The sequence below is a fragment of the Peromyscus maniculatus genome, chromosome 20, assembly GCF_049852395.1.
Source record: "Peromyscus maniculatus bairdii isolate BWxNUB_F1_BW_parent chromosome 20, HU_Pman_BW_mat_3.1, whole genome shotgun sequence".
In the NCBI taxonomy this organism is placed as follows: domain Eukaryota; kingdom Metazoa; phylum Chordata; class Mammalia; order Rodentia; family Cricetidae; genus Peromyscus; species Peromyscus maniculatus.
Window position 1 is genome coordinate 62,856,711 of NC_134871.1, and position 25,102 is coordinate 62,881,812.

Genomic DNA, 25,102 nt, shown 5'->3' on the forward strand with positions numbered 1-25,102 from the left:
GGAGGTAAACAGCAAGGTGGGATTTATACCAGAATGTGACTCTTGGACCAATGGTTCCCTTAAGAAGGAAACAGTCTAGGAAAGTAGAGTAAAACAAACCCACAGCCTCCAGAACACAATTATCATTTTAGCAGACAATGCCTTCCCATTAGCTGCTCAATACTTCAGCACACACTGTTTATCACATGCAGTACTGGAGTACTGGGTAGAGAGTAAAATGTTAAATTTTCTGTTCTGGTCAGGATGCTTCTATGACCATCGACATCACTATACAGAAAACGCACTTATTCAGATATTCATATATTCTTACTCTACCCCCCCCCAAACACACCCAAGTGGGAGGAAGGAGAAAAGGAAGTATAAGCAAAGGAGGAAGGTAGGCAGGTGGATTAAAAAAAAAAACCACTGAAGCAATTTATGGGAAATGATTTCATTAGGAACCACTGAACTCTGACGTTCCAATATTGTCCTTGAGCACACTGGAATCTAAGTGTCTGATATCAGGATCTAATGTATCAGCACTTGCATCTCTGGCTGCTTTAGCTAACACTTTTTAGAACAGGCACTGAGCTAAGAACTTTACAGTGATTACTTTCATTTAAAACCGAGGAGAGTATTTTTATAATCTCCATTTCAAAAATGAGAAAAACTGATACTAAAAAAGTAAAAAAAAAATGGTAAAAATGAAAACAAATTTAAAAAGCTTACAACAGGAAAAAGCAAAAACAAAACAACAAAAAAAGCTTTCACATCCCAGAGTAGAACCCAAGAGTTTATAACTTAAACACCATGTGCTAACTGCAGGGAACTCTGAAAATTCAAGTCCTCTGAATTTTTGCTTTTCGTTATTATATTGGAGACATGTAAAAATTAAAAACAAGTATGCATCCTACCACAAGCCCCAGTGACCTTTGAAAAGCCTTTGACATTTTCCACCTCGGCCAGATCGGAAACACTCCCCTGCTGATTCAAAGGCTCGCTAAAACTTCTGCTAAGAGATGAGAATTTCTTAAGTGAGCTGAGCATGGAGGCACAGGCCTTTAATCCCAGCAGAGACAGTGATCTCTGAATTTGAGACCAGCCTGGTCTACAGAGAGACAGCCAGGCTACACAAAGAACCCATCTTGAAAAATCAAAAGCATTATGTGTCTGTCAGTCACTGACATAACCCAAACAAGTGGTCATGTTTTATCTAAACTAGGTGGCTGTGATTGGTCCAAAGCAATCTGCCCTCAGCTTCCCATGAGCTAGTATTACAGACACATACATTCACGTCCTGCTCTTTGGTTCCTATTTATAGGAAGTATGTTTTGTGTTAGAAGTTACCAAGAAATACAGCTACATCTAGGTATGAGCAAAATTACAAGAAGAAACCCTTAAGATGCTTGCTAGGGAGTTTACATTTTACCATGGCTAGCTAGAAAAGGCCCTGGACCTCCAGATACTTTAATCTCAAATGAACGAGCTATTGGCCTGGCCTATCTCCCCACCATCATCTCCTCCACCACCACCGTAGACTGGAGCCTCAAGTGCAAACACAACACAAATAAACATCAACACTGAAGACTTCATTCTACCAGGTTCCAAAGACTGCCAATCAGTTCTTTAGGACAACACTACAAACACTACATCTTCCAAATGTAGCTGAAAATCCCAAAAAGGGCCTGGGCACAACAGGGGCCTGAACTCATTTAAGAACACAAACACCAAAATCCTACCACAAACCTCTGACAACCCTCACTCTGAAGACTTGAGCCCTCCTAGGCTACCAAGCAACCACAACTAGTCTGTCCCAGGAAATCAACATGCACTCAAGGCTCTTGAAAGATCCCTTCCAACCCTAAAATTATAGTTCTACAATTTTCCAAAGTAAACAGTATCATCAAATGTCTGCAGAATCTTTTAAAGCAGATGATTGTCAATCACAGAACAGCTTATGTAACAATAAGAACAGAAATTGTAAGAATCAAATAAAACACTAGATGTTCAACAAATATTTGGTTAAGTGAATACTTTATTTAAAAATCACAATGACATATTTCATTACAAGCTTTAAATGGAATAATTTAAGGGAAGTTTAAGTTTTAAACCAAAGGTTTCATTCAAGGATTTAGATGAAACTTTTGGTTTAAAATCTCTGAATGAGCAAGATGGTAGCAGTGTATGCCTTTAATCCAAGTACTTGGGAGGCAGAGTCAGGCAGATCTCTGTGAGTTCGAGGCCAGCCTGGTCTACAGAGCGAGATCCAGGAGAGCCAGGGCTACACAGAGAAACCCTGTCTCACAAACGGGGGAGAAAAGCTTTGAGTGACGACAGCGTGACACCCCAGCGTTGCACCCCCACCAAGTGTAAGGGCACTCTATCGAACCCTGAAGGAAAGAGCACGAGTGAAGTCTCAGCTGGTTTTGGAGACTCTACCAAAGAAGAGAGAATGGAGAGACCAAGCAGCAGTCAGACCTCCAGTGCCATGCTGTGACTCCTTCCCAGCCACAGAGCCCTGACAGAGGCAGATGGAAGCCACCTGGGAAGGGCTGTGGCCACAGTAAAGCACCAATTAGGAGGAGAAATGCTTTGACTGAACTAACTCCTCCTGCAGAAGGAATGGTTTAAAGACTTACCTGGCCACAAGAAGCTGCTGCCCGGTCTCCCTGAGCAATGCAAGCCACCACTCACTGCTCAGGCTGTTTGTTTGGCCAGCATGTGCGTAGGCTGCACCTCGTAAGGGCTTAGTGCCAAGAAGGTCAGCAAAGGACCTCAGAGCCCCTGGAACTGGAGTCACGGATGGCTGTGAACCACCATGTGGGTGCCGGGAATGGAACCCAGGTCCTCTGCAAGAGCAACCAGCGCTCTCAACTGCTGCCATCTCTCCAGTTCCACATTTTAGCTTTTCATCAACACCCTCATCTCCCCAATGGACAAATATCTTAAACTGAAGAAGCCACTCAACAAAGAACTTAAAATTTAGTCAAGGAACATAATACATTTCATAAAATTTCATCATTTTACTGTTGTCAAGAAACGCTCATCATTTTTAGACTACATAATTTTTTGTTTGGTTGTTAGGTTTGGGACCAGTTACTTGTTTGTTGTTGTTTGAGACAGGGTCTCTCCATGTATCTCTGGCTGACCTGGAACATGCTATGTAGACCAGGCTGGCCTCAAACTTACGGAGCCTTCTGCTTCTGCCTTCCAGGTGCTAGGATTAAAGGTGTGTGCTGTCACGCTCTAGACTACATAATTTTCAATAACTGAGTAATAAGACCCAAGAAATTGCCAATGAGATCATAGAAAGTCATAACTTTCCACAGCTCCCTTCAAACACTAGGGGAACCTGCAGGATGCCTCAGCAAGTGTCAGAGAGAACCAGTTCTCAAGGGTCTTCTCTAACCTCCGTGTGGGCAGTGTGTGTGTGTGTGTGTGTGTGTGTGTGTGTGTGTGTGTGTGTGTGTGTGTGTTTGTGCGCGCGCGCGCACACACCAATAAGTTAAATTATTTATTTATTTATTTTTGGGGGGAGGGGTGGTTTTGAGACAGGGCTTCTCTGTGTAGCTTTGCGCCTCTCCTGGAACTCGCTTTGTAGACCAGGCTGGCCTCAAACTCACAGAGATCCGTCTGGCTCTGCCTTCCAAGTGCTGGGATTAAAGGCATGCGCCACCACCGCCCAGCTCAAATAATTTTTTAAACACGAAGGTATTCTATACAATGTTATCCTTAATAATAATTACAAGACAATAGAAACTTATGGACAAAATAATCTGTTAAAACCTTTTCAAATATGATCATAAAATTTTTTGGAAAACTCATCAGGCAACAAGAAATAAAAAAATTAAAGGAATGTTAATTGGAAAGATTTAAATATCTACAATGCTCCAGGTACTTTCCTAGCTTGGAAGGGCTGAAGTAAATAAAACAATCTCTGCCCTACAGAGCAGATAAACATCTCAAGAATTTTCCTGCATTTTGATGATTCACTGGGAATAATTACACAGCACAAGCACACACTCACAAGTCTCAGTATGGGAGTCAGAGTGGGGAGAGGGGAAAGTGTTCTTCAGCAGTGCCAGCTGATAATTCTCCAGTGACACCTCCAAGGATTGATTAGGATGTCTGCGCTAACTAGTTTTAGGGCAACTTGACACAAGCTAGAGTCACTGGAGAGGAGGGAGCCTCAAATGAGAAAATGCTTCCATAAGACTGGGCTGTAGGCAAGCCTGTGGGGCATGTTCTTAATTTTGATGGATGAGGGAGGGCCCAGCCCATTGTGAGTGGGACTATCCCGGGCTGATGGTCCTGTGTTCTGTAAGAAAGCAGGCTGAGCAAGCCATGGAGAGCAAGCCAGTAAGCAGCACCCTCCCTGGCCTCTGCATCAGCTCTGCCTCCAGGTCCCTACCCAGTTTGAGTTCCTGTCCTGACTTCCTTCAATGTCAAAGAGGAAGCCAAACAAACCCTCTCCTCCTCAAACAGCGTTGGCCATGGTGCTTCATCCCAGCAACAGTAACCCTGACTGAGACAGACACACAGCAGGAAGTGAGGCTAGGAAAATAACTTAGGAACAGATGATTATGGCCTTGATCTTGTGAAATTCTGTCCTCCACACTTGAAATGGCCATTGCCATCTTTGAAATCACGAAGCTGTGGCTGCCAACCACGATCTTCCTAGGATTGGGCTCACTCACTACTACAGCCCCAGGCCAGTGCTCAGATCCCCAGTTCAGGTCTGCTGAGCCCCTTAGTGAGTTGATCTCTACCAGGTAGATGGACACTGAGAGCATCCAAGTGACTTAAGCCAGCATAAAAATAAGGTTCAAAAGGTGCTAAAGACAGGGCTAGAATAAAAGCTCAGCAGCTAAGAGCACTGGTTATTCTTCCAGGGGACCCAAGTTCAATTTCCAGCACCCACATGGAAACTTTTATATCTCTAATCCCAGAGAATGTGACACCTCCTTCGGGCCTCTGATGATACTGCACACATGTGATGCATGCTGACAAAACACCCATACACATAAAATACATCTTTAAATAAAAACAAATTGGAAGTGCTAAAGCAATCAAGAAGGCCTGTCATGGTGGCCACTCAAACTCGTGTGTGTTGAGCTAGTTTCTAGGGAAATATTGACAACCAAATTGAGTACTTGTGAGCCTCTGGGAAGCCTTAATGAAGGGATAAAGGATAAAAAAAAAAGTGTGACCAGACAGAAAGATTAAACTTGTCGCGGGGTGGGCAATTCCTCCCCGAGTATCCTATGTACCCACCTCCCCATCCCCCCATTCCCCCAGCCCCGGCTGGGAAGTACAAACTACTCTCCCAGCCTGGGACCTTTCAACAGTCAGGTGTAGCCAAAGAGGAAGCAGCAGCTAGCAGCACTGCCTACTTAGAGTCTCGCAGCACACCTCCTGAGGCACTACAACCAGCCCTACCTTGGCCCCTGGGTGGTGGGGAATGGGAGGGGTCGGCTTCTGATACACCTGGGAGGAGGGGGCTTCAGTTAAGGAATTGCCTATATCAGACTGGCCTGAGGGCATGTCTGTGGGGTATTTTTTTAATTGCTAATTGCTACCAGAGGGCCCAGCCCATTGCTACCAGAGGGCCCAGCCCATTGCTACCAGAAGGCCCAGCCCACTGTGAGCAGTGCCATCCCAGGGCAGAGGTCCTAGGTTATAGAAGGCACATAGCAGAGCAAGTCACAGGGGTCCAGCAAGCACCAGACATTCTTCCAAGTTCCTCCCTCCAGGTTCCCGCAGTGATAGACTATGTAAGACGTACTAATCCCTTCCCTCCCAAGCTGCTTTTGGTCAGTGTTTTATCTCAGCAACAGAAAAGCAAACTAGGACAGGGATGAAGGGTTGGGGATGCACAGGGCACAGGCAGCTCATCCGTAACAGTGGGTCAGAGAAAAATAAGTCATGTTATCTATGAAGCTGCTCTATCTAAAACTACTCTTTGGGGAAAACAACCATTGAAGTGATGGGATCTTTCATACTGCACTGAACCCTGCTGCCAATGTTTTCTTCCTAGTTGGAGTGTTCTTCTGCTGCTGAAGACCCACTGGCACTTGCCTTACTTCCATGACATAAAGCTAACCCTGAATGTCACACAGATTCAGAACAGAATCCTGAAAACATGTAAGAGCAACTAAAAGAGCATGAATGAGAAAACCAATTCACATAAGGCACACAGGCCAGGGACACTGCAAAATTCTTGAGTTTTATGGCTGGGTCAGGTACCAATAACAGCCAACAAGGTGACTAGAAAAAATCCTACAACTGCCAGTGCCTATAAATGTTAAAACAATGGTTATGAATTTGCATGAAGGTACTCTGTATGAATGAAAAACAAAAAAACAAAAAGCCTGTGGAAGCCATAAGGTTACTGAATGAAAATTCCAGTGCCAAGAATGAATTGCCTCTTCGAGAGTTGGCTAGGAAGATCACTGAGGCTACACAAACCAAAAAGGGTAGTGCTGGTTCTGTAGGTTGTACGCTAAACTAGATGGTAAGACTCTTAGTGAAGATATCATGAACTGTAGTAGAATATTATTTCAAGGTGTGTTCCTTTTGTTTATGTTGCATTTGTTTAACTCTGTGAAGCCGTGATACTGTGCCTGTGTAAAACACCTGATGGTCTAATAAAGAACTGAACGACCAATAGCAAGGCAGGAGAGAGGATAGGCGGGGCTGGCAGGCAGAGAGGAGATATAGAGGGAGAAATCTGGAGAGGGGAGATCTAGGAGGAGCCAGAGGAGGAGGAGGGCATCAGGGCCAGTCACCCAGCTACACAACCAGCAACAGAGTAAGATTTACAGATGTAAGAGAACGGGAAAAGCCCAGAGGCAAAAGTTAGACGGGGTAAGTTAAGGAAAGCTGGCAAGAAACTAAGCCAAGCTAAGGCTGGGCATTTATAAGTAAGACTAAGCCTCTGTGTGTGATTTACTTGGGAGCTGGGTGGCAGGCCCCCCCCCCAAAAAAAAAATCAGTAAAAAACCAACAACAAAGAACTTCGGTTGCAGGACATGGAGAAATCAGGATAAGCTGAGCTCAAAGCATACTCCCTGCTAGCTATGATTTGTAGTCCAGAAAGGTACTACAAAGGCTGAAGAACTGTTGCCAATGGTCTTACTCAGCAACGTACCCTTCATGTTAACACCCTGAGTATGCCATGCGAGACGTGCCCACTGATGCAATCGTGTCCTGACTGATAGCACACTTGACACCTTCCAAGGCCTGCTCCATTGGAAGGAACTATTTATTTATTGTCAGGCTGAGAGCCCAGGGCTGGGGAGGTCATAGAGCCTCCTGGGGAAGTTACCACTGTGGTTTTGGCTAAATGAGTATTATGTGCCCCCATCAAACTGCCTTTTATGTTTATGCCTGTGGGTTATGACTGCTGCTGGCCTTGGTCAGAAAAACTTCTTTCTGTAAGGTCAGAGACGACTAGAGACTCATAACCAGGCAAAGTGCTGAGGAGAAGGGACTCTTACCATGCAGAACAGCACCACGCTCCACCCTAAATAAGAGAAAATCATCTTAGATGTTGGCTCAGGGACATGTGGAAAAGGGGCCACAACGAGTGAGAAAGAGCCAGAGGACAAAGTAGAATGCTGAGGAACTCTGTTCTCCAGCCAGTGCCATCTTGAAATCGGTGGGAGAGACAGTACAGGCATTTAAGAAGGTACACAAGGCCCCCTTCTCCTCTGTGAAAATAAACAAACAACTTGCGGAAGGGAGATTCTTCGTGGGTGGTGCATGCTCCTCTTCTGAGTAACCCCAATTAAACTCACTGGTTCACCAAGCTGGTTGCTGTAGAACTGCTTCTTTGGTCAGTCACCGTCTCTACCTGAGGCGACTAGAAATAGGATTGCCCAAGAACAGCACAGACCCTGAGCACTATTTTTTTTTTTTTTTTTAGCATACAAGAACCAGTATTATGTAGGTTTTCTAAAAGACGTATGCAGCATTTGGAGGAAGAGATCAATTAGCCTGCTCTCTCGTTATTTCATGAAAGAAATGGTACAGGATTCTAAACTGTAATGACAGAAACCGGAAAAACATGACAACCCATGAAGGTTGTATGTGAAGAGGAACAGCAAGTTAGATGATGCTGGTTTCGAGCTTAGGTACTAGAAAACGTTTATGCCACATACAAGGTAAGGAATACAGAAAAGTCAGATGTGACTGGGCAAAAATTAATTTCAGAGAATTACTAGAAAAAAGGAGTGTTGGTGATATCAAAGAAGGAATATTTTAATTCAAAAGCAAAAGCACCAGCACCAAAGACCAAGAAGGTGACACTTAAAAGACTGAAGTCAAGTTAGCAAGTTTTAGCAATAAGAGATCATCAGTTACCAGACTAACTAGGAGGCAGAAAGAGTACCTGCTCAAGTGAGCCTACTCTATGCAGAGTAACACAGGCCTGTAAAGCGGTGGACCAGCAGTTCTGTTTTTTGTCTCCGGATCTCTTCAAGCTCTCAAAAGCTATGTTTCTGTGGATTTTGTCAAGATGTATTTATTTTTATTTTATGTGTATTGGTGTTGGCCTGCATGAACATATATGCACACAAGCAGGCAATGCCCAAAGAGATCAGAAGAGGTCAGTGGATCCCTGACAAGCAGCCACACTGGTGCTGGAAGTCGAACCATGATCCTCTGGAAGATCAGCCAAGTTCTCCTAACCTCTGGGCCATCTCTTTCACCCTGTTTCTGTGTTCTCGTCTATGTATATTGTACTAGCAATAAAAACAGAGCAAGCTCGGTGACGGAGCCCTGGCTTTACCACCCATGACAGCTTGCTTTCCATGTTCAGAAAATACACAAATGCGTGTTTGCTAGTTCATCTTAAAACACATCACATTTTAATTAAATGATATATTCTTCATAAGGGCAAAGAATCTCTGCATTTTCCAAAATAAAGATAAGTTTGTGTACAGTGCTCTTTTTGGCAAGATTCCCACACCTGCTTAACCAAAGTGTTCTGTCGTACCTATTTATGCATTTAATTTCTAGTACTATGTTATCTTGGTCCAAGAACATGAAATATACTTAGGCTCCAACGGGTATGTAAAACAAGAAAAAGAATTGTTTCTTTTCTTAAAAAAAAAAAAAAAAAAAAAAAAAAAAGTGCCTTCCTTCATAGCCCAGGCTGACCTCAAACCTGCCATGTTCCTGGTTCTACTCCTACCCCCCAGACACAGAAGTGCCAGCATGGGCCACCACACCCAGCCTCAACTCTGCTCTTTCAAGCAGTTGTGGAGAGTCTTCTTTCCAAGCAGCTGTTTCTTTTTCCTTTTTTTTTTTTTTTAAATTTTTTTTTTGGAGGGGGGGAGCAAGGATTGGTGCTTTTCTCCCATCTCTGTGTGAGGATATCAGATCCCCTGCAACTGAAGTTACAGAGTTGTGAGCTGCCATATAGGTGCTGGGAATTGAACCTGGGTCCTCTGGAAGAACAGTCCATGTTCCTAAGCCCTGAGCCATCTCTCCAGCCCCAGTAGTTGTTTCTTCAAGTTTAGTTGCAATGGAAAGCCTAAAACCATATCAACTAAGTTCTCAAGATATTTCCTTCAAGACCTTTCTACTTTGTACTTTGATTACCCATGCATGGCTCTTTAACGCCACACGCTGCATTGGTTATCAGGAAATAACGGCTCACTAAGTTATACAGTTCTTCCAAATGTGGAGATAGTTCATGAAAATATCAGAAATTACATTCACAGATATCATCACCAATCTTACCAGACAAAACATACGGAGAAAAGCAAAAAGTAAAAGGGAGATATACAAAAACTTCTGAGTGTTCAGAGCACCAAAGCTCATTATTTTGATTATGGGTTTTAAAAGTATAGTTTTCACGTGGTTTATAACACTGATGCAAATACCACCAATTTTTCTCTCGAATGTGACACACTCACTGCATTTACTTTCAGAAAATACCCGTCAAAGACTCACATCTAACTAATTCCGGTCTTCCGGGTAGCCTTTCAAGTGGAAACAACACAAGTGTCTCCCCTTTGTCTCCAACCACCACACTTGGCCTTGAGCACAAGTGCTATATTCGTACTTCCCATTTTGTTAGACTACTAAGAGGAAAAACTTAGCAGAACTGGCCTGTTACCCTGCTTCAGCAGGGGCACTCTCAGGTGAAGCAGGGCGATTTCCAGTGACTGGTGGGGAAGGGTACCCTGAATACAATGGCAGGCAGTTCTTCTGCTCCGACTCACTAAAGTGAGTACCCGCACATACCACTGTCTCTGCACTGCTCACCACACAGTTAACAGGGAAAAGAACAACACAGCTTAGTGCTGTTGTGAAAACACCTTGGACGTCACAGATGAACTACTGTAAAGAGCACTTTTAGAACAAGAAGGTTCCTCCTTCCACTCTGAAAATCATTACTAGGTACAATCCAAACACTTAATCCCCTTCACAATTTCCCTATAAACAATGAACTTGTATGAGTTCTTTAACCCAAGATAAACAGAGGATAAACCCTTGAGATTAAGTCCCTAAATAATAAGTAGACGTGTTCATCAAGTTGTGGAGGACCGGGAACTGTATTTCAAAAGAAAACCTAGACAATTAGATGGCCCTTGTTTTGCTTCTCTTATCTCTATACCAAGTGTCTAGAAAAATTGGTACCAAACCTCAAAGTAATGAACAGAAAGCCAGTGACAGATAATAGGTACACTTAAAGATTTTGACCTGGTAATAGTTGGTTGCTTTAGAGTTTCTTCAAAATCTGTACTTTACAATTTATTCCTACTTTATAGAAGCTGAAATAACTTTTTACCAACAGTGAAATTCTAACCATAATACTGTGTTAGCTATAAAGTAAAAATACATTTTAATAGGTAATTTTCATCTCTTTAGGTCACACGAAAGATATTAATATGACCTCACATAAAGAATTTATTTTAATTATTCATTTATTTTATGTGTATGAGTGTTTTGCCTGCATTTATGTCTATATACCATACATGTACCTGTTACTGACAAAAACCAGAAGAGACCATCAGAGCTTCTAGGACTGGAGTTACAGATGGTTGTGAGCTGCCAAGTGAGTTCTGGGAATGGAACGCAGGTCCTCTGGAAGAGCACTCGGTGCTCTTAATTGATGAACCACCTCTCCAGTCCCTCATTATAAAATTATATATAGCCCAAAGTGTTTCCCATCCACAAAAAAACTAACAAAAGATTAAAATCTCCTCACTAGAGTGAGTACCTCACTGAGATTCTGTATAACCAAAGACTCTAAAGAAACTTTGCTGAATGCCGACATGGTTCAGATGAGACATGAAGTTACCAGACTCCTGCCTGCCCACCATAAGAACTAGCAGTTTTTCCACTACACCACCTTTCCCACATCTCCCCAAGATGAGACCAAGCAGACACCTATCCTGAAAATTTACTCCCCAAAATGAGACCAAGCAGACACCTATCCTGAGAAATTACGTTACTGGTTATGCTTGAATGCCGTGTAGGGCTAGGATGACTTACCAGCTATCGTTCAGACAACAGCTCAAAACCAAAGCAAACAACTTTGTCACTTTTATTTGTAACTATCTGCTATCCAAATTAATCGAGAAAGTAATTTTCCAAGACTGAGTGTGTGGCTTCAGATCAGAGTACTGAAGTACCATGCCTGAGGCCTGAAGTTCAACACTCACTTCCCCTTTCCCTAAAAAGAAAGAAAGAAGGAAGGAAGGAAGGAAGGAAGGAAGAAAGGAAGGAAGAAAGGAAGGAAGGAAGGAAGGAAGGAAGGAAGGAAGGAAGGAAGGAAGGAAGGAAGGAAGGAAGAAAGGAAGGAAGGAAGGAATTTTCCATTCCCACATGAAGATACTCATCTTCATTTAATCATCCAGCAAGCAATTAATACCTTCATAATACAAAATACTTTCCCTTCTACAACTCTGAACGGTTCATTTCCTAAAGTCTCACATGCTCTTATTTAGGATACTTACTTCCAAACAAGAGCCAGCTATACAGGAGACTAGGCGGTACCTCGCCTGTTTTGGGGGTTTGTTTCCTTTAAAATATTCCCTGTCTGTCTGGGAAGGCTCAGACCTGAGGGTGAGGGAAGAGGAATGCTGTGGGTTCAAGGTTAGCCTGAACTACAGGGCAAGGCTTACTCAAAAGAACCCTGTCTTTCTGACATCTATCACTGTTTAGATAAAAGCATAATACAGAAGTTTACGATCCTTGCACTATCTTCTTGTTCAGTCTAGATTTTTGTTAAAGGACTAAACAAATTTAAACTAAAGCCATCAAATACAAAATGCAATTCAAGGATAGAAACAGCATAAGCTATGTCCAATCCCATTTTATTCTGACGTACTTGCTATGTATATAACACATTCTGTAGAATGATGCAACCTACCAAAGATGAAGCCAAAGAAAATACTCATCTGAATCAGTTGCTTAAAAAAATTACATATTAGCCCGGCAGTGGTGGTTTATGCCTTTAATCCCAGCACTCTGGAGGCAGAGGCAGGTGGATCTCTGAGTTCGAGGCCAGCCTGGTCTACAGAGGGAGTTTCAGGACAGCCAGGGCTACACAGAAAAAAACCTATCTCCAAACAAAACAAAAAAATATATCTAACTACATATATAAGTATATATCCATTCCAGTAAAATCTTTAAAGAAACACTACGAACCCATCTTCCCACTTTAAAAAAAAAAAAAAAGATGTTTCAGATGTCTAGAATGGCTTAGGCTTGGCCTCACATCTGGCAACTAAGGCAGATTCAGTTCAGAGGTCTTTCTGACCCAAGGGATCCAAGTACTGGCTAAGGTCACACAAACAACTTGTTACCAAGCTGCATCTCTATGCTCTGGAGCTACCCACTCCTGCTTCTCGCCAGCCTTATTCTTTAAATTACTCTAACTGCTAATAAACATGCCAACTGGGGGTGGGGGGGACACACGGACACAACACAACTCCTCCCAACCACTGAAACGGTGGCTTTTCATCTGTGTTCTGCAGTCCTTGAATCACGTTTTCCTATTGTTCCGACAAGGAAATACTCTGCATGAAATCAGTATCTACTTATTAACGACGCCCTGTTCTACTGTTCTATCCAAACGTGGATTCCACTCTCAGTTTCAGAAACAGCAGAAGGACATGTAACCGATAACAGAGAAATGAGAGCTCTTAAGAGTCGTCTTAGGGCCAGAGCCAAAAGAGAAGAGACAATGAGGAAGGCGGAAGCTGAGAGGGTCACAGTGCAGAGCACTTACTTTTGGGAACAGAGTGTCCCTTAGACTTCTGGTGAGTTGCCCAGAGCCTCTTCAGTTTCAATCCACATGACAACGCTTCAGTGAGTCCTCCTCAAGTCATGTTTCCACCACTAAAAAGTGGATCTACAAGAACTCAGATATACTGGTGTAAAAAAAAAAAGTCAGGGGCCCCCAGGTTGGCCTCAGGCCTCTTCTAACGTAGGCCACTCCTCTGTCCTGGGCCAGCTGCCCTGTGTGCTAGTCTCTTCTTCCAGGAGCCAGAGATTCAGCCTGCTGCCTCTCTTCTGAGTGTCCCAACCTACTCTATTTCTCGGGGTTCCTCTAACCCCAAGACGGGCTGTGCAAGGAGGACACCAGCTTCCCCCCTTCCTCGCTGTCTCTGCAAATAAACAAACAGGCTCTTCTAATTCCAGTATCGTTCTAACAGCTACAAGAGAACAGAGGGGAAACAAACCAAAAAGCAGCAACAGCGTGGCTGAGATCAGGATTACAGTCACTGTCACTATTTCCAAGGAAAGTCAAATGTTCTACATATCGCTTATTTACAAATATGTGGATATACAATCCCATGCTAAGCCGTTCCCGTCCTTATATAGACATAAAGATACACTCTGCTTTTCACAACGCTTAAAACGTGAGTTCAAAAATAGCAAACAGTTTCTCTTTTTAGAATCTTTCTTTTAACTTACAAGGTACTTTAAAATTTGCTTTTTAATAAACATCATGAAATGGTGAAAATATTCTATCTAATACAAATGAGTTCACAGTAAAAGCCTATTGAGATTTACAAGGCTGGTATGTCAAAAGCAACTCATATTGTGGAGACAATAAAATTCTGACATGCCTCTACACTTAAAATTTTAATAAAATTCTATAAATTGCATCCAAAACCAGGATACCTCACTTTTAGGAATAACTTGAACTGACTACTCGGAGTATGTCAAAATTATATAGGCCCTCTTTTTCAAGCAACAAGAAACTTCCAAGTATTCTTATTGTGTTAATGTGTATTTTAATAGGCTTCGTAGTATCAAAATAAATACCTTACCTAATATTGCTACAAATCACAAGACTCTAAGAAGTGAATTCAAAGGCTACCCTCCTGCAAAGGACCTATGACCAAGTACAGACAGATCAAGAATGCCACTGGAATTTCCTAGATTTTAGGTTTTTTTTTTTTTTTTAAAGACAACTATAATACTCTTATGTCTACCATACAACAAATTTAGGGCTCCAAACAGGCAAAGATCATGTAATCACGTTTGTCTCCAGCTATTCTGCTCCTCGGGAGTAAAAATGTGGTCCCGGGTTCGCCTCCCAACTACTTCCCTGTAAACTATTACAGAAATGGAACAAAACAAACAAACAAAAAAAAAAAAACCAAGACGCAAAACCTTGGCCTGGACCCTTCCGGACATCCATTCCTAAGAAAGTTTAACCTCTTACGATCGGACAACGAGACACTTTCTTTCCCCCCTCCCCACCCCGGAGGGTCGAATGACAGACATCGTAGCCTTTCCTCCACACCCCCATCCCCCTCCACACACACCCACACCCGCACACTAACAACAATGCGGCCAACGTCTTCGTGCCAGGCTGGGGAAGGGGGCACCGCACCGGCCACGCACAAGAATCGCAGCAGCAGCAGCAGCCGCCGCCGCCGCCGCCAGCGACCCCCTTGAATAATTCATCCCCCCCCCCAACCCACCCCAGCCCGCAGCGGGCGTAGCGGGCGCCGCCGCCACCACCACCGCCACCGCCGACCCCTCGCCGCCAAGCCACGGCTTGAAGCTGGGTCGCGCCCCAACCGCGGCCGCCGCCCGGCTGGGGCGCCCCGATGTCCCCCGCGTGACGCGGGGGTGGGGTAGGGTGGGATGGGATGGGGGGTGGATTGGGGAAGCGGGCGCGGGGTGGGGTGGGGGGTGGGGGACGGGGGTGTCGCCGTCCGCGGGCGCGCGGGACTCACCGGGTGGAGGTGCCCTTCCGCACATCGCACATCATGCACTTGAAGGCCTCGGCGCTGTTCCGGAAGGTGCAGACGCTGCAGTCCCAGTAGCCCTCATCCGAGGCGGGCTTCGGCTGCCGCTTCGGCCTGCAGGACACAACCGGACACGACGCAGCGCGGGGTCAGCGGCAGGCCGCGCCCGGCCCCGTGCCCCGCCCCGCCCGGCCCGCGACCCCCGCCTCTCCCCCCCCCTCCTCTCTCTTCTCCCCTCCCCGCCCGCCCGCCCGCCCAGCGCCGCGCGGGGGAGGGGAGCGCGGCCGCTGACCCCGGCCGCCATCGCGGCCCATTGTGGGCAGCCGAGCGCGCGGCGCCGTCCCCTCCACCCACCCACCCCGGCTACCCTGTCCGTCCACCACCACCTCCACCCGCCCCGCAGCCATCCAGCCTCCGGCCGCGGCCGCCCCCGCCGGCGGGAGCTCGTACCGGGTCGGGCTCTTCTTGTCGCCCATGCTCGCTGCCGACAGCGCGCGCGCGGAGCCGCGGCCGGCCGGTCTGTCAGCGCCGCGGTGAGAAGGGGGCCGGCGGAAGCGTGGAGGCGAGGGGGCGGGGAAGGCCGCGCCGCGCGCCGCGAGCTGCAGCCGCCGCCGCCGCCGCCGCCGCCACCGCTGCTGCCGCCGCCGCCGCCGCCGCCGCCGGATCCCACGCAGCCTCCAGCTGTCGGGGAAACTCCTTGCCCCGCGCGCACGTGACCCGCGCCGGCCAACCAGCGGCCGCGCCGGAGACTTCAAACGCGGGGAGCGCGCGGCCCGGCCACCGGTGGCGAGTTCGCGGCACGGCCGCCGCCGCCGCTGCCGCCGCCGCCGCTTTCCCCCGACTCCCCAGGCCGCGGCTGGGAATCCCGGAGGGCACGCGATGGCCCGCGCCTGCAAAAACGCCTGGGCGCTCGGGCACGCGCCCCTCCCGCCCCAGCGCGCAGCGGGGACTGTCACCCTTCCCTGCAGGGGAGGCGAGACGACGGAACCTCCGGAAAGGTTCGGTGCCCTGCTCTGGCTTACATAATTCCGACGTGACGAAACCTTTGCAGGGTCTGATGGTGTTTTCATTCCAGAGGCGTGCTCTGGGCCTCACCGGGGCTCTGCAGTGGCTTGTTATAAAACGGATGCTGCTCAGGGCGAACGAGCTTGCTTCTGCCCTGAACACCATTTCCCCCCAGGTCTCGTTTATTTCCTCCAGCCTGCTGGAGACATGCATCCCGTGCTCGATCCTGACACTGGTCCTGTAAGTTCTGGTCCCACCTCCCCGATCAATCGAGCCGGTACCCCACAACCAGAGTTAGCATGCCATCGCTCTGATCAAGAGACCACCCTAGCATGGCAGTCGGTGAATCGCCATCAGAAAAGCTGCACCCTGCAGAGAGTAGTAGAGGAAATTCACAGAGCCCTGACTTCTGCCTTACTTGGGTGGACTGATGGGGCCATAGAAGCTTAGCGTCAGGCTTAAGTAAAGAGGATCCGAGTTCGGGCACTTCGTACTTAGAACAGTTGATCTGAAGCTAGGACAGCTAGCTCTATGACTTGCAGTTGGGGTGTCCTGTAAGACTGTTTGGACTTATTAAGTAAAGAGGATCCGAGTTCGGGCACTTCGTACTTAGAACAGTTGATCTGAAGCTAGGACAGCTAGCTCTATGACTTGCAGTTGGGGTGTCCTGTAAGACTGTTTGGGAAATCTCTACCCAGCTGGGACAGAGCAGGAAGAAGCAAATTTTTATCATAATGCTCAGAGTGGGACAGCAACTGAAAACTTATGAGTTAATTGTTCATGAAATCCTTAATATGTTGAACTCTATTGTCTGAGGGTAATTGAAATAAGAAAGAAAAACCCCAGCTAAGGGGAGACTCTTGTATTGATGTATTACTTACTAAACAACAAGAGCTAATAAGCTAATAACCGAAATGGGAAACGCCATCTTTTTTATCATTGGGAATTAGAGATTAATTGGGGTAATTCAAAGGGAGATAGGATACAAGCCTATGAGAGAAGGGATTCAAAGTACAGCAGAACGGGCTGTGGGGTATATATAGCTAAGAGGTGGGGCACTTGCGTAGCGTGCACAAGGCTCTGGATTACACAAGATCTGAAAAAACATGTTGATTTTAAATGTTTTTAAAATGTTGATTTATGTGGGGTTTTTGCTTGGTCGGTTAGCGTTACTTTATGTTTGCAACATGGAGATTCTAATTTAGATGAGTATAATAGTTATATGTTAGCAGTTGCATTGATTTTTCAAGGTAAGTGTTAGAGGCTCTGTGTTTTACGGAATGGAAATGTATTTTCCCATAATACTGGAGGCTCCAAGTAAGGATGGGGCTATCGGCAGGGCTGGTCCTTCTGAGGCCTGTGCTCCTTGCTTGCAGATAGCCATCTCTTTTGGTCCCACCTCCACAGGGCCACCTTTGTAAGCGTGTGCCGGTATCCTAATCTCTTCTTATGTCTGTGCCTACGCCCCCAGGCTCTTCTTAGAAGGGTGCCATTCGTTGGACTAAAACCCACACCGGTAGTTCTCAACCTGTGGGTCGCGACCCCCGTTCCCTCTCTGAGTGGGCACGTGGGCTCTGTTCTTGTGTGCGCATGCTTATAGAGACCAGAGGTCAACATCGGGTGCCCTCTTCAATCGCTCGTCACCTTTTTTGAGATAAGGTCTCCCTCTGAACCTGGAGCTCTCTGATTCAGCTCTTAGACCGACTGGCCAATGAATCCTTTGTCTCTGTCCCTCTGGTGCTGGGATACCAGGTCCTCATACCTCTGCATCCTGCTGTATGCGTGTGTTCCTGGGAAATGTTCCGGGTCTGTATGGTCTCACAGCTAGAACTTTCCCCCCACCCCTCTCCCTTTTCTCTTGATTCCTATATTCTGGCGATGGGAAGGACTGCACCATAGTTTGACCCGTGGTTTAAAACGTCCAGTGCATCTTGCAAGGCAGCATCATGCCCAGGCATGGTGATTCACATGGATAATCCCACCACTCAGGAGGCTGCAGCGGGATTACTACTGTGAGTTAAAGGCCAGCCTGGCCTATAGAGTAAGATCTTATCTCAATAGACAAACCAACTGTAAGCATCCTACTCTTTCAAGATGTTTTCTGAGGGAACCAGGTCTCCATAAGCATCGTACTATTCTGTTAGGGCAGTTGCTTCTTAGAGATGAAGGATGTTGTCTGATTAGTGGATTCCACGACTGATGAGTAGATTGCTACTTTCCTTTTGACATGAGATCGGTTTATTAATCCGAAGCACTGTTGTTCAGAATACAGTGAAAACGCTAACAATGAGTCCATGGGGAGTGCTACCAACGGAGGTGTTCTATGGTGCAGTGAAAGCAAACACATTTCCAGACCGTGTGCCCATTTCCCTGGAAATATCTTCCTTCCATGCCAGGAGGAAATGGTTGATATAATCAAACTCTCTTGAGGCAGCTGGCTTGCCTATCCAAGGAAATATGCCATACCCAGTGTTGTTTGTGCTGTTGGCTGATTAGAGGTCCAGCTGTAGTAATGTATCTCGCAAAGCTACAAGGTTATCCTTGGTGAGAGGATCATGTGACTGAGCCCATGCAAAGGCTCTACTTCAGACGATGTGACCTCTTTGCACATGAGTCCACCGAGAAAGCCCCAGGGTGACTGAAGAAAGTGAATGACATCGCTTCGTTCTCTCCTTACAAGCTTCCCCTTCATATGATGCTCTAGGTGGAGTTGCTTTATAACCCTCTCCCCTGCCCGTTCTTAGAAGATCCATCCAATACCTGGTTCTTAACTTCTTGCATCAGTTTTCCAATCTCCCCTGAGTTCCTGATCATGTAGCTTGAAGGTTAGAAACTACCCGTGAATCGACACACATCCACACTCTGACCACGCTTTACTCCAGACAGTCGAATTGCTGAACTTTCTCCTTAGCAGAATTTCTCTCTACTGCCACCTCTCCTGAGGGTTGCGGTAACATAGCCGTCTCCCTCGGCTGGCGCCATCATATCATACAGAACCATTTGTAAACCAGGCCTTGAATTTTTCCTTCCCGACTCCATCTGTAGTATGAACCTCCTTATAAAGCTGCAGATGTGGACTGAGAGAATTCCTGTTGTGCGTTTCTCTTTATTCTTGCTTATGTACAACATCCTACACACGATTTCAATGGTGTGGTTGTTGCTGTGCTTATACATGTAAATTTTGGGCTTGGTCCATTCCAAAAAAAAGAAAAAAAAGAAACTCCATGTAGTCATTTAGTGTTAGGTCATGATCAGCCATTGCATCTGACACAGAGGCATAGGTTTGCTCCAAAGCTGTAGAGGTCCACGCTATGATTTTCTTTTCTCTCTCTCTCTCTCTCTCTCTCTCTCTCTCTCTCTCTCTCTCTCTCTCTCTCTCTCTCTCTCTCTCGTACAAAGGATATCTGCTTGGTGTGCTATAGAGTAAACTAATATATATATATATATATATATATATGTATATATATATATATCACCGTTCTCACTGGTGCTTGTTTTGATATTACTGAAATTCTTTGAGTATGCTCCTTTCATCTAGGTGTGGCGGCACATACCTGATATCTCAGCACTCAAGAGGGAGAGGGAGAAGGACCTCTAGTTAAACAACAGCCTGGGTGACATAGCAAGACCATATCTAAAGCAATAAAATGATATTTTATCTTCTGGTCATGTCCAAAAATTCTCTATTAGCATCTATTATTCTCAGTTTATAATAAATTTCTCTTGCTTTCCAATTATATTTTGTTCTATTTTCACCTTGTTTTCTACAGATACTGCCTTTTCAATTTTATCTCTCCCAACTTTTCATCGCCTTTGTTGGTTTCTATCTGACACATTTCTTCTTCAAAGATTTCTTATTTTCTCTCATCTCTTTTTGCTTATTTTACTTGGTTTTGTTTTGTTTTTAGACAGGATCTTATGTAAGAACAGGCTATCCTCACAATGTAGCCAAGGCTGACTTTGAACTCCTGATCCTCCTGCCTCTACCTCCCTAGCACTGAGATTACAAATGTGTGCTGCTGAGTTTTGCTTTTCTTTTAAATGTGTGTGTGTGTCTGTTCACATGCAAGCATGTGCACATGCATGCAGTTCCTGTGTAGCGTCTCAAATCCCCCAGGGCTGGCTTTAACAGGCAATTGTGAGCCACCTGACAGGCTGATGGGATTTGAACTCAGGTCCTCTGCAAGAGCAGCGGGTGCTCTTACCTGCTGGGCCATCTCTCCAGCCCCTATCCCTGTATTTTCTTCATGATAACATTTTATATCTACCAGTTCTTCTTCTAGCCATTTAAGGTGCTTAACAAATGCCCTGGGATAAGATGTTCATATGTGTCCTTGTGGAATGTCCAGGAGTGTAAAAGAGAAGCTGGTCCCACTAGGAGTTACTTGGTGTATGTGCATTTCTGAAAATGCAGTTAAGTGTCTTGTTTCCGGGGAAAGTTTTAGGGTCAGTATCACTAAAAGCAAACAGGGTCTCAAGATGAAAAGCTCTTGGTTCTCTGCAGTTACAGCACACTTGTATCTTGGTGTGTTCTTGCCCATCAGCACTGCAGTTATTGAAGGAGTACAGAGAAGCAGTCCCATGTATACCCCACAGCACAGAGCGTTCATGATGTTGAATGTACTAACAAACAGCATTGTAATAAACTCAGTCAAGATTTCACCCCAGCCACTTACTAAACTAGTTTATGAGCTTTCAGTGTGAAATACATTGTAGCTACACTGAGAACCCCTGGTAAGGTCAAATATATTTTAAATATCCTTCCATTTATATATTTGACCCAGAAATTTCTACTATGACATCTGAAAAATTTAGAAGTACCTAAAAATAAAAGAAGCATGAATACAGCTACACTAATAAATTTCTCAGTGGAGAAGTATTTTTTTCCTCAGACATGGAGAATAATATTTAAGGGAGATTTTCAATCTTTTGTTCTAAAAATTTCCTAAGAAAATAACTGGAGGCCAAATGTGGTGGCACACAATTTTAATCCCAGTGCTTAGGAGGTAAAGGCAGGTGGACCTCTGTGAGTTTGAGGCCAGCCTGGTCTACATAGTGAACTCCAGGATAGCCAAGACTACATAACCCTTTCTCAAAAAGAAAAAAAAAAAGTGATTGGGACAGTGTCTGTGTATCTGTGAGCAGAATAACACCTTTGCCATCAGAGCAGAAAGGGGAACTGTGTGCGGGGAGGGAGGGGATCAGCAAGAGGGTGTGGAGGATGGGGAAGGGATGCTGGGGAGAGGGTGATAAGAACAAAGGAAAATGGCATATATGTATAAATATGGCAAAAATAGTGCTATGCCTGCTTCAGAAGCACAAATACTAAAATTCAAACAACAAATAAGAGTAACATGGCCCCTGCCCAAGGATGTACACAATCCATGAAGGAGTCCATATTTTTAATATGACCATAATATAGTACATACATGCAAGAAATATCATCATGAAACTCTTTATGAATAATTGATATATGCTAATGAAAACGTTCAAATTTCCCTAAATAGCACACTTCATTAATATATTCTAGAAGCAAACATATCATATAAATAATATATCCAATGACATTTTATATAGTGTGTGTTAGAATATTTTAAATATTACTTGACATTTCTTAGGTTAATTATATTGGATTTTTGTTTGTTTGTTGCTGTGACCCTGACTTTTATTCTCACAGGCAGCAGTTCATGGGTCCAACATGGGATTAGCTGAGCTGAGCTCTGTGCACAGGAGACAGACTCTTGTCTGGAAGAAGGCTGCAACGTCTTGAACTTGCAGAGGTCTAGCAAGGTGCATGTGCTGTCCTCTGGTGCTGGAGGTTCCTGTAGGTGGTGTCAGTGAGTTCAGTGGGCTCTTGGGGTGCACTTTCCTTCCTGGGATTCGGTCCCATTCCCTTTTCATTACTCCCTGATCCCTCAGAAGGGCACTTAAGAAAACCTCAGTGCCCGGATCATCCTCCCTGTGGCAGGACTGGGACACCGTGTCTGGAGCAGAAGCCCTATGCTGAGGTCGCAGGAGGTGCACTGTAGTTTTTAGAGACACGGTCCCTCTCTGTAGCTCAGGCTGCCATCAAACTTGGTGATCCCAGCACTCAGGAAGCTGAAGCAGGATGATCTCCAATTCGTAGCCAGTCTCAGTTACTTAAATTCCTTCTCAGAAGGAAACATGTAAATCCTGGCTCTGAAACGTACTAGCCATGTAACCTTGGGTATTTACCCTGTGCCTCAGTGTTCATGTCTTTAAAACAGGGTAATAATATACATATTTAGGATTATTATGATTGTTAAACACTTCTTTTCTGAGAGAGTTCATTAGAATGGCTGGACTCCAGAGGAAGATAGCCTCTTTAACATAAGCTCCACCACTTACGGATTGGAAAATACTGGACGAGTTACTTGCATTTCTGTACCTCAATTTCCCCACCTATAAAATGGGAATAGTTGACTCAGGTAATCTTTGGGTTGATATACATGAAGAGCTATGGCTGGCACCCAGTGTATTCTTATAAACATTTGCTTTTCCAGTAGTCCTTGGTGTAACTTATAGGGAGGCTTGAGGAAAAAGGGAATGGAAGTGGGATGGCACTGAATCCATCCTCAAGTTAGAGAGCCCAGGGATCTTAATGGGATTATTAGGGAGCCCACCGCCCCTCAGCCCAGTGAGTGCTCCTATGGGGTATCATGGCTACTTAACAAGACACCTGACTAAAGGCCACTAGTGCCCTGCCAGGCATTGGTTGGTCGGAGTTTGTTGTTGTTTTGTGTGCTTTTTAAACACAAATTTATTGAGTTACGCTGCACCTGTGGAAGCCAGATGGCAGCCTGTGTGGACGGGTCCTCTGCTTGTATGTGAGGACCCCAGGGATCAAACTCAGGGTGCCATGCTTGCCCACACTGCCTTCCCCACTGAGCCATCCTGCCAGAACCCCTCTTAGTTTTTGAAGCTGGGTCTCACCTGGTAGCCCAGGACTGTCTCAAGTTGGTAATCCTCCAGCCTCGGCCTTTTGAGTGCAGGTTTTGTTTTTTTGTTGTTGTTTGTTTTTTTTTTTTGGGGGGGGGGTGCACGCTACCACCCACAGCTTGGATTGTAGTTTCTGTTTGAATCAAGGACATGGCTCATATAACACTGCTGGGGACAGCTGCCGACACTACAGGTCCCAACAGATCCTATCGTTGTAATTATTTGAGGGAAAAGATAAATGGTAATCTTCACAGACGTATGTTTTATTTTGTTTTTTAATATTTTAAGACAAGGCCTCACAATTCAGAGCAGCCTATGCTTGAATTCATGATCTTCCTACCTCAGACTCTAAGGGCTGGAATTACAGGCACCTTGCCTGTAATGTGATATGTTTTTCTTTGTGTGTGTTCATCTGTATGGTGTGTGTGTGTGTGTGTGTGTGTGTGTGTGTGTGTGTGTGTAAATTGAAGTTGGATACCATCCTCAATCACTCTCCATCTTTTTTTGGAGATGGGGTCTTTTACTAAAACAGGAGCTAACCAATTCAGCTAGGCTAAGTGGCCATCAAGCTCCAAGGATCCACCTATCTCTACCCTCTAGCATTGGAGGAGATTTTTCCAGGACTTAAAACCTGCAGGATCTCACACTGAAGACCAGACTGGCCCCAAATTCGTGACAATCTTTCTCTGCCCCACCAGTTCAGAGATTATGGGTGTGAACTACCATACTTAGTCTATATTTCTAAATTGTTGAACTGATAAATTCCTGAACTACTTTTGAAGTAATAGAATTTTATGAATTTGAAGCTATCTAAAAATTTGCAAGTCTAATTATTAATTTTAAGTTTAAATGGGAAGACAAATACGTATACAGAAATTCTCTATAGTGTCAGGTGTGGTGGCACATACCTTTAATTCCAGAGGCAGGGGCAGGCAGATCTCTCAGTTGTAAGGCCAGCCTGGTCTAAATAGTGAGTTCCAGGCCAACCAGGTTACATAGTGAGACCCTTTCTCAAAAACAAAACTGTCTCTCTGTGTGTGAGTGTGTATATGTATGTGTACATATATATGCACAATACAGTGAAATTAATTTTATGAATTTTGGATAATGTGTAGTCATGGAATCATGATCTACAGTCAAGACGTAGAGTAGTTTCATCAACCCCAAACTTGCCACCTGCTGTCCAATATGGCTGTTCCCTCCCCTAAATTTAACCTCTGGCAGCTACTGATCTGTTCTCCACCTTAAATCACATTTCCTGGAGTGTGTTGTGTAACAATTTCCTCCAAGGTTGAAACATCCCATGCTGCCGGAAGTTCCTTAGGCAGGAAGGTAACAACTGAAAAGAGTTTCGGGAAGTCCCTGAAACTGACCAGATTCCCCTGCCAGAGCAAGCAACAGAAGCTGAGAGTCCCCTCCAGTGGAAGATAATTTTAACTTCTGATGAGCCAAACTGCCAAGAAGACTCAGAAAGCCGAGTTGCAGTGAAGATTCCGAGACCAGACCAGCTGCCTGGAAGAAGCAGAAACCAGCTGAACTGTCTGGGAGAGAGGATCAGACCAACCGAGACAAGTGGACGCTCTCCAGCGAGCTGGGCTGCCTGCAGGCTGTGCAGCAGGCTCCATGTTCCCAGCTTTGTGGGGTTCGCTTTGGTACTGCAGCTGTCTTTGAGTCACTTCTGCTCCTGTAAGTAACCCCTCACCCATACGTCTGTAAGTAACCCTAATAAAACTCATTGGGTTTTATTTTGGTGGTATCTGTACTTTTGTCTGTCATGAGTGCCCTATCTGGAGTATGTACATGCGTACTGCATCTTCCCAGGAAAAGTTTCATCACACAACATAATGTCATGTAAATAAAATCAAACATTATATTCCTTTTAATCTGGAACCTGTCGCATAGATTAGTGTATTTGTGTATGTGTGTTCATT

The 25,102-nt window shown here is 45.1% G+C and overlaps 1 protein-coding gene, 1 long non-coding RNA gene and 1 pseudogene across 6 annotated transcripts in view; 1 reads left to right on the forward strand and 2 right to left on the reverse strand.

Moving 5' to 3' along the window:
• Positions 1-19,404, reverse strand: part of Yaf2 (YY1 associated factor 2) — a 75,139-nt gene extending 55,735 nt beyond the window's left edge. The window contains exons 1-2 of one of the 5 annotated variants that reach the window (XR_013046559.1): positions 15,657-19,404; positions 15,195-15,320 (exon numbers count right to left, since the gene is read on the reverse strand). Coding sequence is in view for 1 of the 5 variants with exons in the window: in XM_076556644.1 (XP_076412759.1) it covers positions 15,195-15,320; positions 15,657-15,682 (152 nt within the window). In the remaining 4 variants the exon portion in view is untranslated. Of the gene's footprint in view, positions 1-13,228; positions 14,982-15,194; positions 15,321-15,656 lie in introns of those variants that run through there. The other 4 variants (XM_076556644.1, XM_015993169.3, XM_015993171.3 and 1 more) reach the window with 4 other exon arrangements.
• Positions 9,101-13,222, reverse strand: LOC143269807 (uncharacterized). Its single transcript, XR_013046560.1, has 2 exons — positions 11,426-13,222; positions 9,101-11,382 (listed from the first exon to the last, which is right to left on the reverse strand). It is a non-coding gene; the product is annotated as an uncharacterized LOC143269807 (long non-coding RNA).
• A 2,112-nt stretch (positions 19,405-21,516) lies between the features above and the next one.
• On the forward strand, positions 21,517-21,615 carry LOC121824585 (U6 spliceosomal RNA; annotated as a pseudogene).
• Positions 21,616-25,102: the final 3,487 nt, after the last annotated feature.